The 27334-nt window shown below is 44.9% G+C and overlaps 1 protein-coding gene across 2 annotated transcripts in view; it reads right to left on the minus strand.

Moving 5' to 3' along the window:
- LOC119161110 (nonsense-mediated mRNA decay factor SMG7) overlaps positions 1-27334 on the minus strand; it is a 176892-nt gene that overhangs the window by 49775 nt on the left and 99783 nt on the right. For both annotated transcript variants that reach the window (XM_037413449.2, XM_037413448.2), the window contains 2 exons: positions 19323-19470; positions 5791-6225 (listed from right to left, as the gene is read on the minus strand). In XM_037413449.2, coding sequence (XP_037269346.2) covers positions 5791-6225; positions 19323-19470 — 583 coding nt within the window. The remainder of the gene's footprint in view (positions 1-5790; positions 6226-19322; positions 19471-27334) is intronic.

Raw genomic sequence — 27334 nt, forward strand, 5'->3', positions numbered from 1 at the left:
TATACACTAGATAATGCACCAACAATTTCAGAATCAGCATGTCTATTCCTTATTAAAGCAGGGAAAATTACAACTGGGCAGCTTCATTTTTGTTTCACAACCGTTTAATGCAGCAAGAATGGCAGCAATAGGGGCACACAGCCCGAATTTAATCATCCCAGAAAATTGGAAATATAAGTTGAAAAAAAAAAGTATACCTTCAACTCGAATTTCATATGACCCACTTTTCACTCGAAATTGGCATTGCAAGGCACCACAAATGATATGAAAAAGAGGCAGCTCAGGAGGGTAAACAGGCAAGGAGAAAAAACTATCATGCAAACAAATACCTTACGTGCAGTTTTATTTGCTTAGTGGCCCACATAAGGTTTTTCAATACCACAGGCAGCACCTCTATTATGTTTTTAAGTTGTGTATCTTCTTTTTGCAACACTACCTGTTTGCATTAGTATAAAAAACTACAGGAAACAAAGATTCCTCTATAAAGCCCATACTGGAGGACAAGAGTGCGACGTCTGTTTTAGAATTGCTTATTGCTTTCCAAAAACACAAGCAGGTGCGCAAGGTAATGCGAAGGAGAAAGAGGAAGAATGGGGGAGAAGGCATGCGGCTTGAATTGTCCCCAGTCTTCCCCGCACCACCCGATTGGCAGTGGCAGCCTGGCACGAGCGTTTATAGTTTATGTATGATGCGCAGGCGCGGGCTTCAGGGTGTGGTGTAAAAGGATGCACTACACCTCTAACTCAAACTCAGAAGGAGGATGCTTGCACCACTTTATCAACAATCAAGAGTGCACTACATGTGCAAAACGAGGTAGTAGCTTGCAAACATACACAAGAAAGAAAAAGAAGCGAGAGAAGCCTTTCATATGAACATCCGAGCAGCGCAAGGAAAAGCCAGAGGCAAAATAGCAATCAGCGCCTCTTCTATGTTTTGTTGTAGTCTTCTCTTTTTTTTTCTTTTTTTCAATAGTATCTACGTTGTGTTCAATGGTCAAGCCCGCAAAATAAAGCCAAATATTTTTTTATACATTGTCTCAATCACTTCTAGTGTTACATTCATCTAATCAAAGACCTGCACTCCTCTCCCTTATTCCTGTCCACAATAGTAATGCTGTGCACCCCTACGCATTGATGTGGTTGGCAGCAACGTAGCCATTCCATTGCATGATTAAAATATTCAGTCTATTGGTATCAGTGCTTCGACCTATGCTGAAATTATCACGCAACCTACAAATAAACACTAGGTGCTTTAATTAACCCAAAGCCAACTGGACGCTGTTATGAATGGCCTGCCTAGCTTGACGCCGCTTTGACGCATGAGACATTGTGGCTGAGCCTACCCTGATTTCTTCCAAGTCAGCGCTCCCAGAGATGCACCAAGAGCAGTGACAACAGAGAAATCGTTCTTCTAGTTATCCCAGGTTGTCGGAACCCCTCGTAAAACCCTTTGGACACGCCTGACCGACTGACGGATCAGGAAGAGTTGTTGGCCGTCGAGGCGGCTTGCTTTGTGGTCAAGGTGCCCCGGGCAAAGGGCCCCGGGCAAAGGGCCCAGCATTTGAGAACTGCCTGCAGATGCATTTCCTACATTATCCGTGGCGCCTTGATGCCACTGTTTCCACAATTTGTGGTCTGCCTGGCGCTGCATGCCCATCACTGTAACAGACTGCGAAATTGACTTCCACGTATCACTCAACGTCTTCGTGCTGTGCTGTGTCGTGCACGGTGTGCAGTGTTTTCTCCCTCGCCATGGGCTGATCTGGGCATGCCTCTTCCCCCTTTCGCGAATTAAGAAGGAGGCGGTGTTTCACCTTCCTTTTTCGGGGACGGAGGTGAAGATGACAAACTTCATTGGACTGTCCTGGCCTCTATTGTTTTTTTCCTGCAGGGAATCCTGGGAAGGCCAGGACATAAAATGCGAGTGCCGAGGCACTCCTGACAAGCTCTCACAAGCTCCCAAAAGCTACCATCATGCTTCCGTCGCGGGCTTACATAATGCTACCATCATCACGTAACACGCTAGCTGTAAATATTGTAATTAAAAGTTACTGTAAACAGCTCCTGGCTCCTCTCCTCGCCATCTCCCTGAGACTCTGGCTGGCTCCGGTCCTCTGGGCAGACCCCCGATTACATCAATGCCAAGTTACTGTCAAAGCACATTATCTACCTAGCTAATAACACAATATCAATGAGAACTAGCAGACAGTAATGCCAAGAAAAACATAGGGGACGAAACGATAACTTGCCACCGGCAGGCACCGAACTGCTTATTGCTTCCAAAACAAAAAAACGAGCCCTTAAGTTTACACTTTCCTTTATTCATATAATGAGGGTGTCGTTCTGGCAGACTTGACGCCTTGAGGTGGTGTGCGAGGGATTATTGGATAGCTGCCATTTCATAATAAGATCAGATACTACGTGACACCAATCAGGCAAAAAAAAAAAAGAGAGTGTTCGACACTCGCCTTAATGGCAACAGGTGCCACTGACTAATGCTTCGACGTGTGTACCCTATAAAGTGGACAGGGGGATTGACCACCACCATAGCTAAGTGGTAGAGGATTGGAAGCATTATTCAAAGGTCACAGGTTTGATCCCTGCCGGGGCAAGTTATCTTTTTGTCCACTTTTCTTTCTTCACATTTACATTACAATTCTAATAACGTCCCTATGCTTCCCTTGGCATTATTGTCTGTTAGTTCTCATTGATACTGTGTCTAACAAAGGAAACAAGCCCACAAATTTACTCTTTCCTTCATTCGTAGCTAATAACACAGTACAGGCTTTCTACAGTCAGGGACAACTTTCTGTGGCAATGAAGAGAAGGCTACGGGGGCGGAGCTAAACTGCTCTGTGTTAGTGCGCCAAAGTAGTTCCCGATGAACTTGTTTCGGTTTAAGTTTCAGTGTGATCATAAGCGTATTTTCGCATTCTTTGCACGTGCTCCTTGTGCATGTACTCCTTGGATGCAAAGAAACGATGTATACATTTCTGAATGCACCTCGGTTCCCGCCACATCAACATGTGATAGCGTAACTTAATACCATATCGCATATACTAACTCATAGAACGTAGTATGCTTGCACGCCGTTCGCGATCGCTATAATTCAAACAGGGTATCCTATCACCATCAAAGACCAAATAGCTAAGTGAAGACATTCATGCACATGAATGTACGACAAACTAAAATGGTAAGCTCGACCAGAATCGTCTGTACTAAGTGCACAGGAAGCAGGCACGACACCATAAACAAATACAACTACGAAAAAAATAAACGCTGAAGTTGTTTCCATGCATTCATACGAAAGGGCACGCACATAACTTTTGGGACGTGTGCACAACGCAGTTAGCAGGCATCAGTTTTTTGCATTGTTCCCGGAAGGAAGCTTCCGGGAAACGTAACAAAAGCGATGAACTGTAGTTTCTGATGCTCGCCATCACTCGTAATCGCCCCATCTCGCACGGTGGAATGGGCTTTATAAGATAACGCCCCGCGTAATGACAAGCGAAAGCACAATCCCCAAGTGCTCGCACTGCAATCCGCCGAGTCCTCATAAAGATGGCGGCGCACGTATATCATCTTTTTTTTTTTTTTTCCGGCGTCTGTTAGCCTGAAACATTCCATAGAGCTTCCACAACTAAATTGTCCTGGATGCTTCTGGCGACCTTTGGACTCCCCGCAGGTCGCCAGAACTGTCCAACCCGAGAAAAACAAACGCCAACTGAAAGTGCGCCGCAGGGGGGGACGGAGCAACCCGACAAAAAACGAGCACACTCTGCCTGGCTGTGGCAGCCCACGGGTAGCCAGAAGTAAGAAATCAAAGAGCCCCAGTGTAGGCACCTCGTATGCTGCGATGCCAGGCACAGTATTTTGCTCTTCACTATGACACACAGTGCAGCTCAGTTGACAGTATTTTTGGCTTGACATGTACAACTTTGTCTGCAAGTATGTCCGCTCTTGCATTGCCTGCCAATGAAGCAAACCAGTTTCGCACCTCTCCGCAGTACCTCTCCGGCCACTTCCCTGTCTAGCCCATCCATTCAACCGTGTTGGCATTGATTTATTTGGACGTCTTCCCTGCAGTGGCGCTGAATACCAATGGATTGTCGTAGCCATCCGAACCGACCTCCTCGATTCCGTTTAATTTTCGTTAGCGAATGTGCAGGTAAGAGATCTCCCGCTTTTTTTTTTTCTACCCCACGCATTAACTTGTTAATCATAAGCTTGCCATAAAGAAGGTCGTCGCTGCATGGAGCTTTCTGCATACGCAGCAGAGATATGAGACTGCCGCAATAGCGTAGTGGTCACGGTGCACGGCTACTGACCCGAACAACACGGGTTCGATCCCGACCCTGCAGCTGCATTTCGATGGAGGCGAAATGCCCGAGGTCCGTGTGCTGTGCAATGGGTGCAAATTAGAGATCAGATGATCAAAATTTCCCGAACCCTCCAGTACGGCATTCCTATATGTTGTGGTTTTGGGGATATAATACCTCAGATATTATCAAGTATACAATGAGGTTGGTCCCTTTCCAAGTTAACAAATGTAGTAGAGGCAGCTTTGAAGTAGCAAAAAGAAGGGGGGAGGAGGCATGTTTCTTATCTACATCATCTTTTTTCTCGTTATTCCTCTGGTGCTAACCAATTGAGCATTCCAGCCTTTAGTTATCAAATGAAACGTCTGCCTTCATATAAGTGCGTGTGTGCAGGGGTTGGGAGTGATGTACGATGGTATGCGACTAAAGAAAATGGTGGGAAAAATTCCGTTGGATCTCACACATAGCGCAGGAATCGAGTTCATATGACACTAGATTTCGAGGTTTGAGCAAAGCATTACGAGATGTATATATATGCCTTTGAGTTAATTGAGTAATTTATCAAATTGAGAGCTCACGTGGGACGTGGAATTGACTGGCATCTAAAGGCTAGCCCACGATCTTATCTCATAATTGCTACACACGCTAAACCACATACGCAAGTTACAGTGTGCATATACAAGCTGAATTACAATGGTGAAGTGCTTGGTAGCAGCTTTCTCGCACTACATTCAAGGACTATGCATGCTAATACTGCAAATTTTTCACGATTCCTGTGACATTGTTGTAACATATAAGGCAATATATTGTTCCTGAAGGACAAAGCTACATAATGGTGCCATTTATACAGTTATGTTGCAATACCACATCAATTTATAGGAAACTAAAACTTCAAATGCATTTTTCTCAGTTTCATGTTTTTAGATATAACACATAGCCTTATGGGACATTTTGACATGTTTTTATTGACTCCCAATAACAAGCTCAACACCAATGTGTTCGTATTGAATAGATCTGGCCGATGATGCTATTCATTTTCTTCTATAGGTTGTTCACCGAATTGTAATTTATGATGATTGTAAATAATATGTGGCAGAAATCTTTCACTGACGCTTGTATCCATTTATTTCACAGTTGAAGTTTGTTGCAAATAATGAAATTAGCATCATCGGCTAGACCAACTCTCTGGCAATCTGGATATATACTTTGCTTTTTGTGTTTGAGATAGTGAAATTGCCAAAAAGCTCCATAATAAATATGCTAATTGTGTATGATAAAACAAATTATTATGTTCTGTTCTGATGCAGCTACCGAAAATCTACTTAGAAACTTGGAATCTGCAGAAGAAACTGAATAAGTGCATTAAGTTTCATTCAATTAAGACAAATAATAAAAATTTTTTCAAGACCAATGTCTCCCCTTAATGACTGTTGCGTGTTCCATGCATGGAGTTTTATAAGTGTCTTGCTTACTTCCGCACGCTGCTGAGGCATCCAAGTTGGCTGTGATGGAGGTGCTATTGCTGGTGATGGACCCCCCTGGTAAAGGTCAGCAGGAGTGCTGGCCACCTTGCCAGGTTCAGTAGGCTGTGGCTGTGGCTGTGGTGGCTGCTGCTGCTGCAGCTGCTTCTCCTGCTGCTGCTGTTGTTGTTGTTGGTGTTGCTGTCGCAGCAAGTTTTCCAGCTGAGGGGCCACCATGGACTGGCTGGTACCCATGTACAGCAGTGGGGGTGGCTGTGGTCCTGCTGCAGTAGCACCCATGGGGCCCACTGGTGTGGGCATGATGTAGTTCCACAGGTACGATGGCCCTATGGTCGGTCCTGCTAGAGAGCCAGGTACAAAGGACGAGGCCTGCTGGGCTGCTGCTGCTGCAGCTGCTGCTGCCTGCTGCCCACCACCAGCATCAGCCTGATGAGGAGAGCAGGGGAGAAGAAATACACCAGCAATAATTACTCCCTTTGTACACACGAAGTGCAAGTTTCCAAATGCAATTTCAGGCCTCAGAAGACTAGTGGTTTTTCAGGAAGCGCAAATGAGTCGTCCTTCTTACTCTACTGTACCTCTCCATCTAGATACATATGCATTCAGTAAAAATGCACAGACATTTATTAAATATTTATACAAACTCATATGATACTGTAAAGAAAGTAAAATTTAGACAGCCCATATGTGACTACAAGACCATGCATCTGATTTCTCACAGAAAACCATCCGCACTATTTGGGGAAGCATAGAAAAAGAGAGGAGTGTGTACAGCACATCTTGCATGATGTAAATTTTTGTTAGAATAATCAAGACAAATTTCAATGTGCATATTTTTGATGTCCACTGTCAAAAACTCATAATTTAATTTGGAATAATACCTGGTGTTTCCTTGTGAGCCTTGTATTGTTACCATAAAAGGACAGCTTCATACACATTTAATCTATATTCGGTGGATAAGTTGCAGCTCTGGATAACCATCCCCTTTCATCCAAAAAACACCTTTAATTTGGAATGACAAAGCATTCCATGCCTCCACCTTCAGAGTGATGCCACCAAGGTCTTCCGATTTGGAGCAATTTTTGGAGCAGCAAAATTTCCCTTTTGGAGCAGTTTGGAGCCGCAAATTTTTTCATTTGGAGCACTTTGTAGCAGCAAAACTTTCCATTTTGGAGCAATCTGAAGCAACTAACTTCAAATCCTGGAGGAGAAGCAAAATGCATTTACACTCAAGGATATGAACAATTATTCTGAGGCTCTTGTCAAAAGAAATATTTAGATTCATTGCAAATTTCTTGGAGCTAATCATCTTAGAAGGGCTCCATATTTCAGTTGATGATGCAAGAATAATGGTGTCATGCTGTTGAGGATTCTAGAAAACTAGTTCAGTGATTATTTCTGTATCAAATATAAATAGAATACCGGTTGAATAAAATTGTACTTCATAAAGTAACAATATAAATACACCTATGTGGTTATCAGCAGATATGGTAGACAAATGCTGTGACGTACAACGCTAGGGACTCGCACAGTCCCAAGTGCATTTCCCTAAGGTGACTTCAAGAATAAAAAAAAGTAGTTTTTCTTCACAACTGATTAGACTGCTGGGCGTGATATGACATCATTCAGCTAGTCTCAGAAGGCCAACTATCTCCAACACTCATCTCTGTGCTGAAAGTACACACCTTAACAAACTTCATTTTCCTTTTGCAGCAATATTTTATGTGGCTACGGCGTTCTGTCTATACTCCAAAAATACCCTACCCTGTCCTCTAGTCTAGAAAGCAGTGCATAAAAAAAACCTCACCTCACCTCTCCTAAGATAACTCGAAGGCAAGATTCATTTTGTTTTTAATAGAATAGCAATTATGTGGACATTCTCTACTAGTTGCCAAGGGTGTAGCCAGAAATAATAATAATAAAAAAAAACACGGGGGGGGGGGGGGGAGGGGGGGTTGGAGGTGTGGTAAGCACATTTCCGATGTGCCCCCTTTCCCTGGCTATGCCACTGGCCGTCATGTTTTGTGTAATGTCCCAATCGATAACATCCCCCGGACATCGAGTTTTACACGCTGGTAAAAGCATGCAAGCAGGGGCGACGAAGGCGGCTAAAGCAGAGATATGAAGAGTCGACTCATCTCCTTTTCACTGAGGGCGGATGTGATAACATCTCCCCGCGTGCCAGGCCTCTCATCAATTGTTACTCAAGCAGAGAGGAACGTGCCATCTGTGTCCAAGGGACAGGAAGGATCGAGCTAAAAATGCAAGGGGGGGGGGGGGTTGTTATGAACTTAGACATTAAAGGTGTGATCGCTGGCGCACACGCTATTTACGCCTGGTATACCCTTCTAACTTGTACTCTCAATGCGAACAGACTGTGCGAAAAGTGCTTCGCTTTCTAGAAGCCATATAGGGGTATTCACTGAGCCTTGATCCCAAGGCGGCCACACTACTGTCACGCCATTTTGGAGGTCCATTTGTACGAGCCGTTCATGTTGTACAGATAGAATCACGCTAGTCTAGAGCAGCGGAGCGCGTGCCGGTCAACACTGTTGTTGGCTGCGGCTTCTATCTCAGGTTAGCAACAAGCTTCTGTTGATGCTTACATTGCAGCACACGCAGTACGACCATGTTTGGTAGCATTACGGCGTCTCTCTTTGCATATTACTGAAGAAAATGCCAGCTGGAGCAGCCGGATGGGTGCTCTAGACGAGTCTGATTCCATCTGTACGTGCATCGGCGTGCAAGAGATGTCTCGGGAGGGGTCTCTAGTCACAAGACTTGCGAATATTGAACAACGTGCGTGCTGCAAATTTTTGAGAGTGCGCAGACCTTAGAAATGGCAACCCTGCTGCTAGCGCTTCTCACGGATGACGTCAAGCCTTATTATTTGGTATAACAATATAATTTGTTGATATCCCATTCATTTCTAAGAGCGTAAATGAAACTAACAAATTGTATCTTTTAGATCCAATATCGCATAATTCAAAAGAATGCTGGGTAAAAGGACAACAATCACTAGTTGCCGAAGCTTTCGTGCTGTCAGTTATCTAAACGCGAAGCAGATCTTGGTAGCACAAAAAGGTCACAAGCAGTCTCATCATGCCTCGATAGTGCGTGCCAGCTACTTCAAACGACGCAGCAGCCTCGCCTCTACCCCTCCCTTCAAAACGAAGCAATAAATGCGGTGCCACGATGTTCATTTTTCTTTTTTAACAGCGAGAGGTGGACGTGTAACAAGGTGTGGTCACTTCACAGGCCTTCCGACACCAGAGCCGCCAGCGATGGCCTCACTATATATAGCTGCACGCATTAAAACCGAATTGCAGCTGCTCCGACCAGGAGGCATGCTTTTATAAATGAGGTGACATTCAAAAAGAAAGCATGTGAGAATTTTAAATTCGGACCCTAGCAACCTCGAGTTCGAAAGGGCTGGGTCCTTTAGGGGCTTTTACCGCCACAGTGATTATAAACACGGATGTGTTGGTAGAAGGAATTACGAAACAGCTTTTCTGCATGATAATCCATGGATGAAGTATATTAGAGGAAAAGTGTCAACGCGTTCCCACCATTTACGTGTTCTTTTGTGGACGCAAAGCACGGAAAATTCGATCGCGATGTTGAGACAGAGACGTGATAGACATTATGATGGCCTGCATGCAGTTATTAGTGATAATTGCTTTATTACAAGCCACACAACTCTTCAAATGAACTACCAGCAGTGTTCCTGGAACGGACGATGTCTGCCGATGAATCGCCGCCACAGTTTCATGCTACCGATTGGACTAGACGTCACAAGCCCCTGCGGAGAGAGCGTTTTACCGTTAAGCGGACCTGCACAACAGAGTTGCGCCGGCACCAAACATAGCATCGTGGATTTCAGGACACACGTGCGGTGTAACAAAACAGGTACGTGAATGTGACATTGGTGGCCCCGAGAACAAGGTGCACATGTATTGACGCGCCGGCGTGACTATTGCCTGTGATAGGCACTCCAAAATCTAACTTTGGCGCATTTCGGCGCAATTTTTGATGATATTACCAGGATGTCGCAGTAAATCTGATTTGGTGCACTTTGGCGCAGTTGGCGCAGGAGTAGGATCACTGCCTGCATCATGAAATGTTGCACTCAGGTATTCAGAATGACAGCCTTATACAGTGTATACCACTTATAATCTAACCACTTATAGTGCAGAACCATTTAAAATGTGGTCTTTTTCTACTCCCATTTACTCTCCCATAGAACCTCATGTATACACATTCTACCTATTATGCAGTCTCCCAAGATGAAAGACCGGTTATAATGCGGTTGCCGGAAATTGTTGGTGACAAACGCGGTAGTGAGTGCGCTTCGGAAAGGAGGCGCGCCAGGTGCGTTGCTGGAGAGCGAATGACGAGGTCGTTACGGAGGAGGAGGGGATACAGAGTGAACGAAGGAAGAAAGAAAAAAAATATATAAAATGAAAAAAAAAAAAAGACTGCGGGACACTGCGCGGGCAAACTGGAAGGTGTTCTGTGGCGCGGGCTCACCGGGTAAGGTAGGAGGACGGTTGCCTCGCTGACCAATAAGCCTTTGCACCAGCGCCGACGCGGCTACAGCGAACTACGTCGCTAGCGTTGCTTCGGCCGCGTGCCGCTCAACGTGTCATGTGCGATCCCGTCCTTATCAACTGCATGCGCTTAGCAGTTTCCTGTCGGGAAAGACGTCGTCGTTATTGAGCTTGCAATAAATATCGTGTTTGCTTCCTCGTCCATAAATTGAAAACCTTTCACGGTTTTACGACGAGAGCTTTCACTTTTGCTGCCATGCGCTGTCGTACGTAAGCTTGGCGAGTTGTGGTTGCTGATCTCCTGGCCGCGAACGCGAACTTCTATCACGCACGCTGTTCTTGGTTCACTGCTAGTGCGATCTTTTTGACACCGAACCTTCATCTTTTGGACAAACTTTCTGCAACAACATACCAAACGGCAAGCTAGGCCTAATCAGCGTTGGTTGTGCTTCGATCGATAGCGGTCGCGTGAATCTAAGTTGCGGTTTGGTACCGAATCAATGAAGCTCCTAGCGGTGGCCACTTGACGGGAAGGGATACATATTAAAACGAGGGCAGCACGCATAGCGCTCAAATAGTGGTTCGCGATTCGATTGCGATGTCTTAAATTGGGTGCACACTCGTGAAATCTAATGGTTAGGGTCTTTCAACGCGTCAAATTCTGGACGTGATTCAACATAGCTTCTGTGTAATGTGCATAATCACGGTCTGGTAGTCGGCGAATTTCTGCGATGGTGCTTTCATTTCTTAGACCCCCCCTTTCGCGTTCATTTTATTGGCAATGCGCGTCTTTGAACATTAAATTCTTTTAACATTCAGAAACTAAAAAGTTAGCAAACACGCATCACACGTTTCGATTCTCGGACACGGGAAACTGCAGGCTCAACACGTTTTGCGCAAGTGCGGGCCTTGAAGAAGGTTGTTTTGGTTATGGTGCAGTACCGCTTATAGTGCGGATATTCCCGACTCCCGCGACTTACGTTATAAGCGGTCTATACTGTATTAGTATAAACGTAATAAAGGGTGTGGGGGTGCTAACAACCCCTGTAAAGTCGTCTGCACCTCATGGTGCATGTGTTTCGCGCATAGGCCGCATTGTGGGTTCACAACTATCAAGCGGCAGGTGGCGTTGTGCTCGCGAGCGCTTATTACTATCACATCATCATCCTGGTTGCCGCGGTAGTGCCAGCAGTGACGCCTGGCGGCAAGCCTTCATGGCGGCACATGAAAGATGAATGGTGCTTTTTGGCGTGTGGCAGTTGGAGCGAGCGATTGTCTTTTGCGGCGGGTCCGCGGCGGATGGCACCGCGAGACGTCCGCCGTGGGCCCTCGTGGTGAGTCGACTGTTGGTGACGCCGCCAAATTTAGTGTTTGTTATGTTGTGGAATATAGTGTAAGGTTCTTTTAGCGTGTTATCACAACCAATGTATCAGTTTGGCTGGCGATATCGTGGTTCTAAATGTAATTGAATAAATATGTGTCGTGTGTGGTTGGCTCCGACCGTGTCTGCTGTGTCTGTTCACTCCAAGAGCATGGCCCTGTCCACTTTGAGATCCTACAAGGATGATACTTCAAGAACAGACTTACTTTACTGGGCTGTAGTTTTGTTGCGAAGTATCAGCTTTTAATGCGGTTTGAGGCAAAAGAGTCAGAAAAAATAAAAATTCGATGGCCTGTCCTGCTTTTTAATGTGCAATGACGAAAAAAGTACAGTAAACTCCCATTAAAAGGAACCTGAAGGGGCCAGAAAATTGCGCTTCATTTAACAGGAGTTCTGTTTACTGAGAAATGAACAAGGGTGGATAATCCAAGCACGAAAACCATCACATCAGAGACAGTTTTTCTTTTAAGCAGCATTTTTGTTTACCGAGAGTTTACCGTATTGGAAAAATTGCAAGAGCGTTACATCCAACATGGAGTGACAAGCTCATTTATGCCTAAGCCTGGAAGGTGATCATTTGCAACATTTGCTGTAGGGTAAGTGCTTATAAACCTTTACAATTTTCACAAACATTTACTAGTCACATTTGGTATGCTGCATGGCAATCAAGGGTTTTTTACAATGTTAATTTTAAAGGCACAAACGATTTTTCTTTTTATAACATTCTGCTGTTTTTATCATTTTATATCTTTTTTTTGCATGGCACATAAAAAATCGGACAAGCCATAAAAGTTTTATTCTTTGTGAATGTCTCGCTGAAAACCACATCAAAATCAGATACTTCATCACAAAACTACAGCCCAATAAAATAGGTCTGTTCTAAAAGAATCCCCCTATACTACTTACAGGCTACTACTAATTCTAGGACAATGAAATTTGGGCTTAATGCAGACATTGGTGTATAAAACCTCTGTTGGCTCACAACCAACAAAGACGTCATACTATAGCATCATGTCAGAAAGTTCTGCCAATATGGCTAGCAACACCACTGGGTCACATTTTCTTGCCTTTGAATAACTTGAACAACCTAATAAATGACAAAACTGGGATCGATAAAAACAAATACATCAGACCACCAACATACATCTCATCACGACGGGACCATCCTTTGAAAGTGTGTGAATATATGTGCCGAACATCAACGTATGCAAATACTTTTTTTTCCTAAAACTATTCACGAATGGAACAGTCTTCCAAAAAACATTGTGACCGCCCCTTCCACAGCGTTTCCTTCCCTTTTAAAGGAGTATGTGGTCACACAATGATATTGTATGCTGTGATTTAGGTATTTTTTATTTGTTTTTATTTTTTAAGTGCTGTGCAATTCAACTTGTCCCCACTGATTTAAATGTACTTTGAATTTCTAAACCCCCCTACAACAATGCCCCCAGAGGGCGTTGTAGGTATACGTATAAAGTATAAAGTATAAAAACTTGTGTGCGACATTGTAAGTTGCATCTTCAAGTACACCACTGATGGTGTCTTGACTGTGCTGTGTGCTCGAGACGAAAATACAAACAACAAACGCATCGCACCTGAATATGTTCACACAAGGGGAAAATGGCACATACAAATGGGTAAAGGGAACAGGAAGCACTGCAAATATGGCCGGACTAACGAGGCTTCCCTCATGTAAACTGTTTATTACCAAAATTGATGCTTCTATAAAATTAGATAGGAGGCGAATTATAAATGTAACAGTGAAATATTGTGGTGCCTTATTTCTACCCACGGGTTCTATGCTTTATGAAAAACAAAACAAAAGCAGCAAGATCATATACGTGATGATGATGATGGCATTTTTTGAGGCCACTGAGCTATTTACATAGCAAGGAGCTTACATCTGTTGCCACAATTGCTGCAATGTTAAAACAAAATTCAATTCAATCTTGAATGCTGCTGTGCCATGGCTTGATGTACTAGTGGAGAAAAATAAAAAGGAAACGCACTGGTTGTGTAAGACACACCAATGAAAATTTTCGGGTACAGAAAGGAATGCATCTTATACATAAGAAAATAACAGTATAGAGTCGAACCTTTTTATTAGAGACGCTGCTGTAAGAGACAAATGGGCGTAAGAGATACCAGTGTGCCGACATTAAAATAGAGGGTGATAAGAAAATGCATATGTATAGAGTCGAACCTTTTTATTAGAGACGCTGCTGTAAGAGACAAATGGGCGTAAGAGATACCAGTGTGCCGACATTAAAATAGAGGGTGATAAGAAAATGCATATGTGGTACATTGTTTATACAAGACACCTTATAAAAGGACAACAATTTCTCCCCGGTGCATGTCTCTTATAAAGGGGTTCAACTGTTTAAGGTTGTAAATTGGATTTTCATACAGCTGCTGATGCTACTTCACTGCTATACTGTAATCTAACAGCCAATTGATGGGAATCAGCTTTGTGGCATATAGTTTTTATATCTGTTATTAAAAAACAAATTCAGTTGGCAGCAAAATTTACAGCAGACTGAAAATAATTTAGCACCCAACTCATCAGTATCTTGTATCACTGATTCAAAATAGCATATGCCACCTCATGATGCCTAGAGATAGCATAAAAACGCTTATTGGCTAGTTGCCTCAGCTGTTCCTAAAGTTCCTATTCAATTCTAAGTACTATCTATGGCTAAAATATATCTGTACTGCCAGGTCTGTGCGTCGCACTGGCTAACCCACTCATGGCTGGATCTAATACACATTTCCCAATAGACAGTGCACCAGTAGACAGCAATAGCATAGCAATGAAGTTGTGTCACGAAAAATGTGGGTGTTTGAATGGCATTGGCAGCAGCTTGTTGAAAGGCATTTTGTTGATAAGCTGAAACTAACAATATCATTTCAAACTTTCAGTACCCTTAAGTTTTCATTAAACTTTGTACACCCATACCTCAATATAACGAACACAGATATAACGAAATACAGTAAACTCCCGTTAAGACGAACTCTGTCAAGAAGAATTCTCGCTTAAGATGAACAACGAATGTTTGCTTGGTTTCCCATAAACTTAATGCAAAGAAAACCTGCTTAACACGAACAGGGTAACAGGCCTCTTCTGTTAAAATGAACTCTTACAATGACCGACGACGGCAGCGATTCTGCGCAACAAACTTTGCAGACTTTATAGGGCATTCAGGCGAACCAGAGAAAGCAAAATGAAGAAAAAAAAGTTTCTGGTGCAAGCACTCAACGAAACCAATTCGTTGAGTGGGGAAGCGAAATAGGAGAGAAACATCAGCGCATAAAGCTAGAATCTCCCTCACCTCATATAATCTCATATCAAACCGAAACAGTGTTAGCGGTGCCTGCACTCCCATCAGAGGGCTCAGATGGATTGTCATAACTGTTACACAATGGTGCCAGAGCACATGTTGTGGTCAGTTCACGTAGTTTCACACAGGGCCTGTTCCCAGTGAAGTGCAAGTTGTGATGCTCTATTTTTACAATGAAAGTACACGACAAAGGACATTTTGCACACTAAATATAGCTGCATGCATCGTGTCTTCTTTGTATGGCCAAGGCTTGTGATCGTGAGTAGGATGAACGGAGATCTTCAGCTGCACATCAATCAGAAAATGTTACTGCGGGCTGTAAATAATATATCGAAGTTTCGAAAAGAAGCTCATAGACTTTCGCAACTCGGGGCATATTGGCTTTGTCAAGGTAACAGCATGCAATGGAGGTATATCTATAAAAGTAATAGCAAAGCCAATAAAACAGCCATTCAGAAGTTGCCAGCAGAATAAATTTTGCATCCTTTGAAGAAAAATTAGGCTTATTTCTCCCATTTTTTTTCTTCTGATCATCAAAATGTGGTGTTAAATTTTTTTCGTTAAAATGTAGTAGCAATTTATTCATGACCATATTTATTATGAACTTGCACAATCAATTGCTCATTATATTCATGTAAACACTCTACTTGAAGACATAGTTTTAATCGAGCTGAGCCAAATAAATGCTTTTTCTTGTTCCATTCCTCCCCATTGTAAGTATACTTCATTCAGAGTTTTTAAGCAATATTTTTGGATGCACTTGGCATGTTAGCATTTCTTTTTCCGGGGAACTTCTGCTAAGACAAACTTCTGATGAAACGAACAAATGACCGTGGTCCCTTCAAGTTCGTCTTATCAGGAGTCTACTGTATTGATTATAACGAAATAAATAAAAAATAGTCTAGCCATAGATATAGTGTTAGGATTGTACCTTTATAATGAATTTTCGGATGCAACAAACTTATTTCGTGTAAGATGCAGCTTTGTTATAATGAGGTATACCTACGTACCATGATGAAAGGTGTTTCACCTTCACCAATATAGTAGGCCTAACTATATTTATAATAAAGTTACAAGTAATGCCTCCTATGCTTTTCTTGACTTCATATGGCTGTGTATAACAAGAAAATCCATTTTCTTCTTTTGTCCGTTACATACCATGCATGCTATTTTCTTTATTTTATATTAGTGCCTTTCCTCCATGTATACTTCCTGTACACCTAAAGTACCAAGGAATCGAAAGAAACTGAGCCAGTGCTTGCCTCAGTTGTTCCTTTTCATCCAATATTGTGCTGTACACTTCATTATGAAAAACAAACTGGCTTATTCCTACACTATGCTACTTCTGCATTCAGGTTTTCATGCGTGGTGGTAAGGAGTTGAGGTTTGAGTTCACATGGATGGATGGAACAACTTCATTACAGTAGAATCTCGATGATACAATTATGCTTGATCCGAATTTCCCAATGATACGAATTTTAAGGTTGTTCTGGACGGACTACATTATATAGAATTCGCTGTGATTCGGTGTTATACAAACAGTTTCCCCAGTCACCGCGAATGATACGAACATGTGATTGGCCGCTGCATGCGGCAGCGCAACGTGGCTTGGCTGTGGGAGGAAGACCTGTTCACACTTGGCATCGAAGGGAGCGAATGCGGCATAAGTCACCGCAATTTCCCTCGCTTCACCGCCTAAGGTGACTGCTCAACCACGCCACGAGGCCGACGTGAAAAAAATCAGCCCAAGGCTAATTTTTATGCCATGCTAAGATAGCAAGTTGCCTCAGCTTCAAGGCTCCAACTTCACCACAACACCCGCTCAAACCACGTGATGTAAACAACTAGCCACGAATTCAACATGGCAGCAAAGTTGTCGGCGGTGGCTCGCTTCAGCTCAGCCGGAAACTATCCGTGCCACACGACAAAGCTGACAGCCTTGACAAGGACGCGTACAGTGAGAGTCCGGTTATGATTCCGATCGCTGAGAATACTGGAAGTAGAACAAGGTGCAGCATCAACGAGTCGGCATGGCCCAATGTGGCTTACCTTTGCACAGCCGGCTGAATCTGTTGCCGCTGCTGCCGGTGTGTCCGCTAGTGTCGTTAATCTCCCGAAACAACGTTTGAAAAAGTGCAAACTGTTTCTTTTCAGGGCTTTGCAAGGATAACAAGAACTCTGCATGAATTTTAATGCTCAGGAAACGGGTAATATAGAATGAATTCTCCTAGTGGGGAAGGCGGCATGTTACAAGGCGCAGAACGAATGTGAACGTTTTCGTCGTGCACAGACATGGTTTTCACGCTGCTCTGGCGTTTTGTTTTATTTTTGTTTATTTAAGCTTCCCTTCTCAAGTGTGAATGCTCCAGGACTGATTTCTTTCCTGTCGTGTTCGCGACGCAGTTTTCCGGGCACATAGGTGCCGAAGCGAGTGAATTTAAGGTAATTTTGCTACTTGAGCTTCCTTTGAGACCAAGAGTGAACATACCTCAAGGCGATAGCAGCATGAAGTAGGAAACAGCGGCACAGTTTTATTCCTTTCAGGGGGCTTTCTTGAGATAGCGAAGGCAGAAAAGTTAAAAAAAAAAAAAGCATCAAGAACTTCTTTAGCAAGAACTAGTTGACCCCAATAAAGTTCTTGTTCATCTTCAAGATCAGCTTTAACTTGCTTTGGTTTATACAAATTCAAGATGATATGAATATTTTGTGTGCTCCCTATGAATTCATATCATTGACAATTAACTGTTTTTGTCTGGCAGATTATTGGCCCAGGCTCGAGTCTCCCATGTCGGGACGTCAAGGCGTTGCCTCTCCGCTGCTTCACTGCCCAGACTTGATTGGTGAGGTTGGAGCTCTGCAGAGTGGCTTCCCACCTCGCGGAAAGAACATCAGTACTAATACCTTTTGCTTCAGCCTCGCATTTTCAGAGCATCTGTGTAAGCATAGCTGTGTCTGTCTCACAGACCTTACAGATGCTGGTGATAGGGATAGATCTCGGGGTACATTCGGTAATATAGCAGTGAATTAGGATAAGTGTTTGTTTGCAGCTGTTGCCAGGTAACTAGCAACAGCTGCAAAGGGACATTAAGTGTTTGAATGCCTTTGAGACAGGATGGCGCATGTACACTGCTTAGCCATTCAACAAGGTAAAGGATAGCATCGCTGGGCCAAGTAGAATGCCTTGATCAGTTCCATGTATCCCGTAAGTCGATCTCGTCTGCATATTTCTCAACAAGGCCATTGCCTCGTGTGCACAGGCTGTTGCATTGCGTGTGGCAGAGTGTGTTGCCTCGTTAGGGTTCGGGAAGTGTGGACAGACTACGCTCATATTATTCGGCAAACTTTTTTTTTTTTTTAGATATCACCATCCTATTAAAGTTCTGCCTCTTTGCTCAAGCATTAGAGGAGCTTAATTTTGTTTTTAAAGATGTGCTGATGATCTTGGCATTGGCAGTAGTGATCCTCGCATGCGAGGTTGCTGAAAGCGAAGTGCAAAACCTTATGCTTCCTCTACCTGAGTGACACAGGACATCCACAGGTCACAAGAAAACTCTAAGCCAGAAATTGCATGTTATTCCTGTTGTATTTCTCAGTAAACATAAGTAAACAGATCTAGAATAGGCCCAAAAAGCTTTTCCGTTAATTTCTACTAATGCTTTCGTGACCTTGTTAACAAGCATCGCACAGCTACGAAGAAATGAAGATGGCGGGCGATGAGAAGATGATAAATGAAAATGTATACTATTAGAGAGCTCATCGACTACACACCCAATTCTGAGATTTAATTTGGTGTAGACCCGTCACGGTGGTCTAGTGGCTAAAGCACTTGCCTGCTCAGGTCACGGGATCAAATTCCGGTCGTGGTAGCCACGTTTTCGATATAGAGTGAAAATGCTTGAGGTCCGTGTGCTTAAATTTAGGTGCATGTTAAAGAACCCCACGTGGTCAAAATTTTCGAAGCCCTCCACTGCGACGTCTCTCATAATCATATGGTAGTTTTGGGAATTAAACCCCAACAATTATTATCAATTTGGCATAGATTAGATTGCTTTCGTCAGAATGGCATGGTAAATTCCATTTGGCACGGTTCAGCGCAGAAGGCATAGAAGCGATATCACTGTAATAGTAACAAGTTATATAACCGTTACCTTTAATGATTCATGCTAGCAAGCCTGGAAATTCTCACACACATATGTACAGAGTTGCCAATTTCTAGCCATGAGAATGGAAGGGTAGATGTTGAATTAAACCTACCAAGCTGAAGAGTGGCTGCGGCTGTGCTGGTGGCATTGGAGCAACTCCTGGGTCGAAGGTGAGAGGAGAACCAGGCCCATTCATGGTCTGCCCATTGGCAGTAGGGTGTAGATTAAAGTTCACGCGGCTGCCGCTGCTGCTCGAATGCCTGAAAATAACAGGGGAGACATGATGGACTTGGCATCAAAATGTACCTGAAGGGTCCCAACAAAGGGACATTAGGTGTTTGAATGCCTTTGAGACAGAATGGTGCATGTACACTGCTTAGCTATTCAAAAATCTACAGTGAAATGCCCAAAGATAGGTGTATCCTGAAAAATGTGCTGGGCATAAAAACAAGCTCAAGTTCAGACGCTTCTCAAATGACAACTAAACTTAGTGCCACTGCAACTTTTATTGAGTTCACTGAGACATTCTGCATGAAGCCGAGAATCCACAGAGTTAAGCAACTGGAGCTTTACAAAGCAGAACTGCTACAACCGTGACATTTCAACTTTTCAAAGAGCACTAAAGGCAAATATACCAAGACGACATTGATTGTTGAAATGGTGATCCAGAGACCTTGTAGCACTACTTTCGTGCCAAGGAAATGCTTACTTTGAAATAAAATTCTGTTTCAGAGGTCCGGTGTGATTAGCGCACTTCAAATCACCCACATGAACGAACCTTCTGGCGTAGCAGTTGCCATGCCCAATGTTGCCTGCCTTAACGGAGCGGCTGCTGACATGGCACCAGAACCAAAGTAGCGGGAGCCATCGCAGCAAGAACGGCCATCAAAGCTTGTCGGGACGAATGTCGTCAATGAACCTGACAGAGACATTGGCACACGACGCTGGCACATAGGCCCGGCACTCGGCCACATTGAGTGAAGGGGTTCGTTTTGTGGCACCTAGTAGAAAGTTACATTGGTTTCTTTGCTGCCGCTCAAGCGGCGCACACCATTTGGGCATCCAGCAACATCCCATGCACGTGGCATTTTGTCGAACTTTCCGTCACAGCTACTTTTGTAAGCATGCAAAGCACATGCAACCATACGCGATACCGAAACTACCACTGAGACACGACTGCATGAGCAGAGCACAATTAGGTGTAAACGAAAATTTTGAACCCCTCGTAGTGTTTCCTATGGTAACACCAAGCAGTTCTTTTTTCCAGGAATAAACAGAAATGAACAAACAGCATTTTGTTTACATGAAAGGTTTTTTTCTTTTATTGTAACTAGTTTAATTACTAGTAATTAACTATGATCCAGACTATTGAAGAACTCGGGATCATTCCAAAATATACTACTTGTGGCACATAAGGTGTCGTACATTTATCTTAATTCCTAGGTTAGCAGAGCACTCCTGTTTATAATATCAACGTTTCAGACATTCCCTAACACTGATCTTTCTCTCCGACGTAAACTGTCATTGCCCCTTTCATAAATTCACTGAGAGCCTCTTCGAGGCCTGACTGGGTCAGACTTAAATGTGCATATGGCCTTAGAATTCTAAACCTTAAAGGGACACTAAAAAGCAAAACGATTATTCGCATATTAGATAAGTACACAATTTCACAATCACAAAAACACCACTCTTACCACAACACGACATTAACTAAGCAATAAACCCGCAAAAAGAAAATGCGGGTGGAGACGCCACCTTGAGATTCCTGCACCAAACACCGTGACACAAGAAATTTTGAAGCCGTTTACTGGGTCCTACGTAGCTTCCAATTGATAAGAATGTAGTACGTTGTGATCTGTGAGTGCCATAGACTCAGCAGACGAAGTATCAGAGAATTTCATCGAGCCAATGAAACGAAAATATCGAAAATACATTTTGAAATTTGTTACGTCACAGATGGAGATTATGATGCGAAATTAAAAAATTAAAACTTCAAGCTTAATTTTCTACGCTAATAATGAACTCATAATAGTGAAATAGAGTATTCAGAGGGCAGTTTGTAATTCTAAACCGTAAATCTAAACCAAGTTATTGTTCCCCCTTAGTGTTCCTTTAACATTATGGGGCTTGGCTGCCAGATGAATGCCCCAATGGAGAGATAGAAAATGAAGTGTGCAGGTGGTGCAAGGTGCATGTGCCAATGCCAGAGCTCAGCTGCCCTGGCAGAATTGCAGGCTTGGACTGAGGAGGTGAGGTCATCTCCCAGAAAACGAACAGATACTAGGAAATCAGTACAAAACCAAGCCACTTGTTTTATTCCATCTTTTTGCATTACTATTCAAGTGGGACCACCTCCTCGCCTCTACCATTGCTACAAACTTCAAAGCATTGAGCAACTATGCCCACACCTCTCTGCAATGCCTTTGGGCCCCGTGAGCATAGAAAGAAATGAATAAATAAATAAGTTCGGCCGGTGTTACGCCCCTGTAACACAAGATGAGAGGCAATGAGAAGTACATATACTTGGCATTGAAGAGGAAGGACCCTTCAAATGCCTTATTCGCGCATGTTGTGCATGTAATTATGTCTTCCACTCATTCTTCCTGTTGTTTTCTGTGGTGTCGTGGTTTCGGTTCTGGTTTTGGAACTAGTTGGCTGGCCCCTAGAGCGCGTTTTACATATGTATATAATAGCATGCTTGTGTCATATAAATGGAGTTCCTGCTTGGACCGGCTGCTGCATACTTCTTGTCGGCCGGCGCCTCAGCGTCGTGCCCTGTGTTCTCCTTGCGTCCGAAGCACGATACTACATTTTGGCAACGAGGATGGGATTTACGTGCATCCGGCCAAGGTGGGCATACAACTATTTGCTACTAGTGCTACCATGTTCAGCATCGTGGATACAGACCAACGATACTTCAGTTCAGTGGATCACCAGTTCGTGACCACCGAGACTGCAGAGTCCAGACCTTTACACGTGGGGCGGCTCCACCTTTATTTCCTCCACATCCGGTCTGTCTCGGCAGCAGCATGTTCCCCGCAATTCCACTACCTCCGTTCCTGCAATGCCCTGGCGTGCCTCCGATTCTGTGGAAGACTTGGCGTCGCGTCTTGGAAGTGTAGATTGACGCGGCGGCCCTGGATGCTACACCAGACGCGAAGAAGGCGTTGCTGCTCAAACGCTTGGAGTGGAGGGATTGCAAGCTTACTACAAAGCTGCTGACGAGTAGACACTGCCTGAAGGCGTCCAGGCTTCAGGAGATGGCGCAACTAGCGATGCATACCAGCAGGCCTTAGCCGCTCTGGACGCATACTTCGAGCTGCCTGAAGACACTTTCTGCGTATGTGCTAGATTCCAGAGGAGAGTTCAGGAGCCGGACGAGACTGCCGTCCGATTCATTCTAGCACTGCGGCGGTTGGCCAACAACTACAATTTCATCACCGCTGCACATACAATGATACAGGACCGAATTCTACATGGCCTGTGTGACCCCGACTTGCTTCGGTCATTCATCCAGATGGAGGACACTTTCACTGCTCAGTCAGCGTTGGAACATGCCAGGAAAGCGTTGCAACAGCTGGCTGCTCTGCAGGTTGACTCGGCTACGCGACGCGAGCATAAACGCCACAACGTTTGTCCTCCTCGACCCATACTGCTACAACGTTATGCTTCAAACCTTGCTGTGCCAAAGGCCCCTCCGAGTTCTGTGGAAATCTTGCAAATTTTACCGGGCTATACTTCCACTTCGCAAACTACGACGATTCTGGCCCAGACTGAGAGCTTGTTCACTTGTGCTGCACCTGTCAGCGTCTCAGCTGGCCGTGCTCCTGATGTGCCTGCTCCTATCATGTTTCCTGCGATTGAGCATACCCAGACTCTACCTGCTTGCGTCACAGCTCACCAGATGCCGGTTGTGCCTGCTGCTCCCATCTTGCCTGCTCCTGATTCCGCCCCAGCTGTGCGTCTTTCGGCTTGTAGTGGCCTCCAGGATGCTGTGTCTGTTCTCGATCCGCCGGAGGTGCATCCACCAAGTGTTCCAGCTATGATTCCAGAGTCAGTTCCTATTCTACGTGCTGCCGAGGTTCCTCCACTGGTCGAGTCTACACCTACTGTGCCCGTTCCTGCTCTCGGCGTGGGTTCTGCATCAGTGGCGCCGAGCCATACCCCATCGGAGCGTCGTTACCTACCTGTTCCGGCCCAGACTATGCCGAAAGTACCTTGTATGCAGAGTTCATGGGCCTATTTTGTCGCTCCAACGAACTGCTGTGGGTGGCGGCAGTTCAGACGCCTGTAGTTAAAATTGCACCGCTACAGGCGTTGACGCCGTAGACTCAAAACGACAGTGACTATGCAGACATCCTTTCTCAGGGGAGGGGATGATTTGTTGGTTACTTGGCAATGTACCTTGCGGTTGTATTGCTGGTCTGCCTGCTACACATTTTTAATTCATCATTCGTTGTGCTACGTGCAGTGTGTGCTTGTTATTTCTTCTCAAGTGTGCATTACCTTTGTATTTTTGTGTGTTTCCTGAGTAATTCTTCATGTGTTATGTTGTACAATTTTTTACTCTTCTGTGTATTCTGTGCATTGGGTTATTGTGCATTGGTTGCATGGAGGACCCCGCATCATCTTCATTTCAAAGGTGGTGATGTGGTGTCCTGATTTCGGTTCCGGTTTTGGAACCGGTTGGCTGGCCCCTAGAGGGCGTTGTACATATGTATATAATAGCATGCTTGTGCCATATCAACGTAGTTCCTGCTTGGCTACCGGCTGCTGTGTACTTCTTGTCAGCCGGCGCTTCGCGTCCGACCCACGATAGGGGACACGCCATAGACACCACCGAAAACGGCCGCGTTTCGCAAGCGCTCCGGCAAAACTCCTGTTTCTGACTGTTTAAGTCATTCAATGGCATATTGAACAAATGTGAAGCTTTCTACGGAATCAACCGCATCATCTGAAGTGATTTCAAGTGAGTGCTTTGCAGTTCGCATCCACGAAAATCGACTTTTTGGCAGCGTTCGGCTACCTCGGTGGGCCTACCGGCTAGGCCTACCAACATGGTCATCCACGAAACAGAGGGAGAGGAGCTTCCCTCCGCCGAAGCTTTCGACGATGATGAAGGCAGCTGGCGTCAAGTGTATGCCAGGGCCAGGAAGCCCACTTCATCCCCGAAGAAATTGACGCCTGACATCAACACTTCGCAAGAAGAGTCACAGAAAGCTCTCCATTGGACTCGTCGCGCTGCCCCCAGACTCCCTCCACTTCCAGCGGACGACTACAAAATAGTTCTGCGAATAGGTAAAGGCCTCAGCTGTGCTGACACTCCACTTCCGAAGCTCATCCATTCTGTCCAAAAAGCGGCAGCACTCACAAGCTCCCTACATGACCAATACCGCATCAACTCTGTAAGCAACATTCTGCTCATAAGCACACCGGACTCGGCACGCACCGAAGCATACTACCGTATCAAATCCATCAAGATGGACGAGCGCAGCTTTGAAGTGGTCCCCCACATTACCGATCCATCGAATACCTGCCGAGGGGTCATCCGTAATATTCCTATAGAACACACATCTGAAACCATCTTGTCAAGTCTGTTGGACTATGACAGACTAGGCCTCATCCTGACCGGACGTCGCATGGGTTCCACAACGTCCATCTTGGTCACCTTCAGAGGTACGCGCGTGTCTTTCTACATAAGTTATCAGGGTGGCATCACCAGATGCGTACCCTATCGTCATAAGACGGAAGCCTGTAATCTCTGCCGCAAACTTGGCCACAGACCAGACGTATGCCCAGGCACCCCTCAGCCTTTATGTCCAATGTGTGGCATTCCAAACCCACTCCTTGATCACGAATGTGAACCTAAGTGTGTGGTGTGCAACAGTGACCACCCCACCAGCTCGCCCCAGTGCCCACAGCTCTACAAGCCGAAACCATAGCACGCACCCTCAACTTTCCAGCAAGATGCAGCTCCCTTCCTCGACCCAAGCCCATCTTTCAAGAACGCTCCTAGAGGACGCTCACCCAGTATCACAAGACAGCAAAGCCGAAAAAGCCGCAGCCGCAGCCGAAGCCGCAACAAAAGCATTCATCAAGACCCCAGCCCTCGGACTGGCCCTGGACACGAGGTGAGCTGGGCTGATGTAGCCTCCCTGAAAGCTCCATTCAAAAGCAGCTCAAACTATTGCAGGATGAGATTGCTAAATTAAGGGCAGAAAAAGCAAAACAACGCCTAGGGCTTTAGTCCTTCAAACAACCATCTACCTCCCCACACCTCCCCGCCTCATCTTTCACCCCTATGCCTATCTCACCAGCACCAGCTCCTCTCTCAACCACCTCTATAGCTAGGCACCCCGCTCAACCACCTGCGCAAAAACGAAAAGGCTCGACTCCCACATTTGATGAGCGAGTAGACCAAGTCGAAGCGAAACTAGAGAAGGTTGACAAAGAGAAAGAAAAAGTAACCAAACTTGAGGAAAAACTAGACAATTTTATTACCTTCTCCAGAGCTTCTTTGCAGAAGCTACACGAATCCGTGGCCTCGATACAAGCCATGTTACCGATGCAACAAACCCTAGATAGAGTCACGCAGTGGATCGACACGGTCCACGCTAACCACCCAGAGCTTGCCCAACCTAAGCCAAATCAACTTAGCGAAAATGGCTCCTCGTAACCGCACTGAACTTTGTGTATGGCAATGGAACTGCAGGGGGTTTCGCTGAAAAAAAACAAACCTCCTGCAGTACATCAAATCACAAACTACCCTTCCCCCAATCATTGCGTTACAAGAAACAAATGGTGTAGTGCAGCTGCCAGGTTATAGAACGCATCAAAACCCGGCTGATGCCAAACCAAACGCTGCTGTCTTAACTCAGAAGCACGTACAGTTACCTATTCAAAATTTGCTGACATCGACAATGAGCACGACTTTCTCCAAATATTACCTGATAAACTTGACTCGCCATTCTTATACATTCTTAACGTATATAGTAGACCACAAGAGCAAAGGCACCGGTTCGATTCCCTATTTGCCCGAGCTACATCCTCGGCAGGCACAAATACACCCTCCTCATAGTGGGGGATTTCAACGCCTCCCACCCAGCGTGGGGTTACACCGCATCTACACCGAAAGGTAGAGCCCTCTGGTCCCATATTCAGGCACATCGTTTTACGCTGCCCAACGACCCGGAAGAGCCTACTCGTTTGGGGAACAGTGTGAACAAAGATACATCCCCCGATCTTACCCTCACTCACAGTGCCCCCACAGTGGTTTGGACTAACACCCAAACTAATCTTGGCAGTGATCATTACATTATTAGCATTACTTTACAACTAAAACACAGACCCATTGCACCTAAACCACTGATGCTCACAGAATGAGACAAATTTAGAGAGACCCGCAACAGCACCGCTCCCTCACGTATTGCAGACCTTAACGAGTGGACTGAACAGCTTTCAAAAAGATGTTGAAACTCGCACGAGAACTCTACCCCCCGACACCCCGATAACTACTCTCGACTCCAAGCTTCTCCATATGTGGGAAGCAAAGTAGTCACTTCTGCGACGGGGAAAACACGAGCGCACAACAGGAAACTCCGCATTAGGATACGAAGCTAGACCAACAAATCGAGCGATACACGACTCAATTGGCGGCACAACAATGGGGTCAGCTTTGTGAAGGAATGCATGACCACCTCAGTAATAAACGAACGTGGCAACTTCTTAGACATCTGCTAGACCCCAGCACTTCTCGCGCACGACACTCTCACGCAATCACTAACCTGCTACACGAGCACAGTGACCATTTAGGACAGCTATTCGATAACCTCCGCACGTTGCATTTACCTCAACTACGTAAGGATTCTATACCATCTTACACAGGGAAACCTAATGAGTCATTAGATGCGCCGATAACGGAAGTGGAAGTTAGGCACGCCCTTGCAACACTACGTACCATGTCGGCTTCAGGCCCAGACTGCGTTAACAACAAATTACTTAGAAATCTTGACCCTGTTTCTATTAAAGCTTTGACTGAGAACTTTTACGACTGTTTTGACACGGGCACCCTTCTACCATCGTGAAAAGATGCCAGAGTCATATTTATACCTAAACCGAACAAAG

The sequence above is a fragment of the Rhipicephalus microplus genome, unplaced genomic scaffold (genome assembly GCF_043290135.1).
Source record: "Rhipicephalus microplus isolate Deutch F79 unplaced genomic scaffold, USDA_Rmic scaffold_49, whole genome shotgun sequence".
NCBI lineage: Eukaryota > Metazoa > Arthropoda > Arachnida > Ixodida > Ixodidae > Rhipicephalus > Rhipicephalus microplus.